Source organism: Solanum stenotomum, chromosome 3, assembly GCF_019186545.1.
Source record: "Solanum stenotomum isolate F172 chromosome 3, ASM1918654v1, whole genome shotgun sequence".
In the NCBI taxonomy this organism is placed as follows: domain Eukaryota; kingdom Viridiplantae; phylum Streptophyta; class Magnoliopsida; order Solanales; family Solanaceae; genus Solanum; species Solanum stenotomum.
In genome coordinates this window covers 19,221,013-19,223,123 of record NC_064284.1, presented here as the reverse complement: position 1 = coordinate 19,223,123, position 2,111 = coordinate 19,221,013, and the positions used below count along the sequence as shown (strand labels likewise).

Genomic DNA, 2,111 nt, shown 5'->3' with positions numbered 1-2,111 from the left:
CACTAAATTTAAATTGCGTGTCGCTGAACCTATTTAGGAGCGATGCTCCCAATAGCATTTTTTGTGCTTTTGTTTTTCCTTTTTTCTGTTTCCTCCCGGTCCTGGCCCCACACGTCTTTCATTCAAACAAATCATCTACCACTCTAATGACTCCACGTGTCCTACCTTCCTCGGTTGCCTAACCCACCCGGTTTCTTTCAACTCTTCTTGGCTAAGGAAAGCCCCTTGTCTTTTGCCTAATCCGCTAATTCCTCATTTTTCTTCTTTTTTTTCGACATGGACTAATATGCCCTTCCTGAACTCTCTCATTTTAAACGGACCAAGCACCAACATCTAGAAAAAGCCCAAGGTCATAATGGAACTTAAAACAACCAAAACCAGTTAAATACTCACCCCACTACCATTTTTATAGGCCATCACAAAACAGCCATTGTTACACTTCTCAGGGAAAAAAAAATGGGATCGCGATTCGAGGTGGAGGTGAAGATCTCATCAGCTAAGGATTTGAAGAACGTTAATTGGCGTTATGGCCGTCTTAAGCCATATGCTGTTGTTTGGGTTGACCCGAAAGGGAAATGCTCCACCAAAGTCGATGATAATGGCGATACTTCTCCTTCTTGGAATGAGAAGCTTGTGATTCCTTTGTATGCTCCGATCGAAGAGTCTACTTTGTATATCGATGTTGTTCACGCTAATGCAACCGAGGGAACAAAGCCTTTGATTGGTTCAGCTAAGCTTCCGCTCCGTGAGGTTGTTGATAGCGTTGGAATCGGTAATTTGACGGACAGGTCGCTTGATTTGAAGCGTCCTTCTGGTCGCCCACATGGAAAGGTGAAAATTGAGGTTACTGTTCGTGATCCGCGCTATCGTGCGCCGGATCCGTATTATGCGCCTCCTTACGGTGTACCTCCACCAGCTGGATCAAGGGATTACCCTGCTCCGCCACAACCTTACGGTGGATCATACGGTGCTCCTGCCCCTGCCCCTGGTGCTGCTCCTTCCCCTTACGGTGCTCCTGCTCCCTATGCTGCTCCGCCGGCGGGTTATCCGTACAACGCCGCTCCGGCTCCAGGTCCAGCTCCGGGTTATGGTCAACAACCAGGTTATGGTGGAGCACCTGCTCCCGCGCCGGGTTATGGTCAACAACCAAGTTACGGTGCTCCTCCTGCACCGTACGGGCAGCAGGGTAGTTACGGACAACAGCCTGGTTACCCGCAGCAAGGAAGTTACGGATCGCAGGGTAGTTACGGGCAGCAGGGAAGCTACGGGGCACAGCCTCAGGGTAGTTACGGATCGCAGAAAGCAGGGTATGGTTACGAGGAGAAGAAGAAGAGCAAATTCGGAGGAATGGGGCTGGGAGCGGGACTGGCTATGGGTGCGGTTGCAGGAGCATTGGGTGGATTAGCCATATCTGAAGGTATTGATCACATAGAAGATAACATAGCCGAGAAGGCGGCGGAGAAGGTTGAGGATGATCTCGACGATGGTGATTATGACGACGATGATTACTAGATAACTTGCATTTGCATTTTCTATATAATCCTCGCGTTTTTTTTACTCCATGGTACAAATTATCTTGAAAGATAAAAAAAAAAAAATGAAAAAGAAGAGGTATTTCAGTGTCAAAGCAAAAACTTGTAAACTTTATGCTTTTAGTTTTAACTGTTGTTCGATGTAACATGTAATGGATGCACGTTTTTGCTAAAATTTCAATCTTGTGTTCAAAATTTCACTCTCTAGCATTTTTTGTAGACATTTTAATATGTAGTAGACAATCAAATGGAGTGAACTTTAAAAAGCTTGAGAAAAGTAAATAAAAAGAAGTAACTTAACAGTTTATGACGAAATCAATTGCCTTTGTAACCGTTGGATTAAAGAGCCAATTTGATCACGCGATGATGCGCCTGGTTGAGGTGCATTTAGTGAACCATAACGCTAACACAAGACTCCTCCGTTCAACCATGAAAATTGTGGATGTTTGAAAAAAGTTTTTGTTTGCAAGGCGAATTTTAAGTTTTTATTGTAGTTCATAGTATCTTTTGTATTGTATTTGTAAATCAAAATTTTAAATTTTAAATATTGAGTTAATCTAATCAAATTGAATTTTTAGT

The 2,111-nt window shown here is 43.7% G+C and overlaps 1 protein-coding gene across 2 annotated transcripts; it reads left to right on the top strand.

The window, feature by feature from the left end:
- The first annotated feature begins 319 nt into the window (after positions 1-319).
- Positions 320-1,519, top strand: LOC125858178 (protein SRC2 homolog). 2 transcript variants are annotated; one of them, XM_049537872.1, is made up of 2 exons: positions 321-1,072; positions 1,103-1,519. In XM_049537872.1, exons 1-2 carry the CDS (start codon positions 457-459, stop codon positions 1,510-1,512), a joined length of 1,026 nt encoding a protein of 341 aa, XP_049393829.1. In that variant the 5' UTR covers positions 321-456; the 3' UTR covers positions 1,513-1,519. The 2 variants fall into 2 exon arrangements, with proteins under 2 accessions (XP_049393828.1, XP_049393829.1); XM_049537871.1 differs by having other exon boundaries at positions 320-1,519.
- The last annotated feature ends 592 nt before the right edge of the window (positions 1,520-2,111 follow it).

Coding starts and splice junctions, on each gene's coding strand:
- LOC125858178 (XM_049537871.1), top strand. CDS start 457: ATGGGATCGCGATTCGAGGTGGAGGTGAAGATCTCATCAGCTAAGGAT.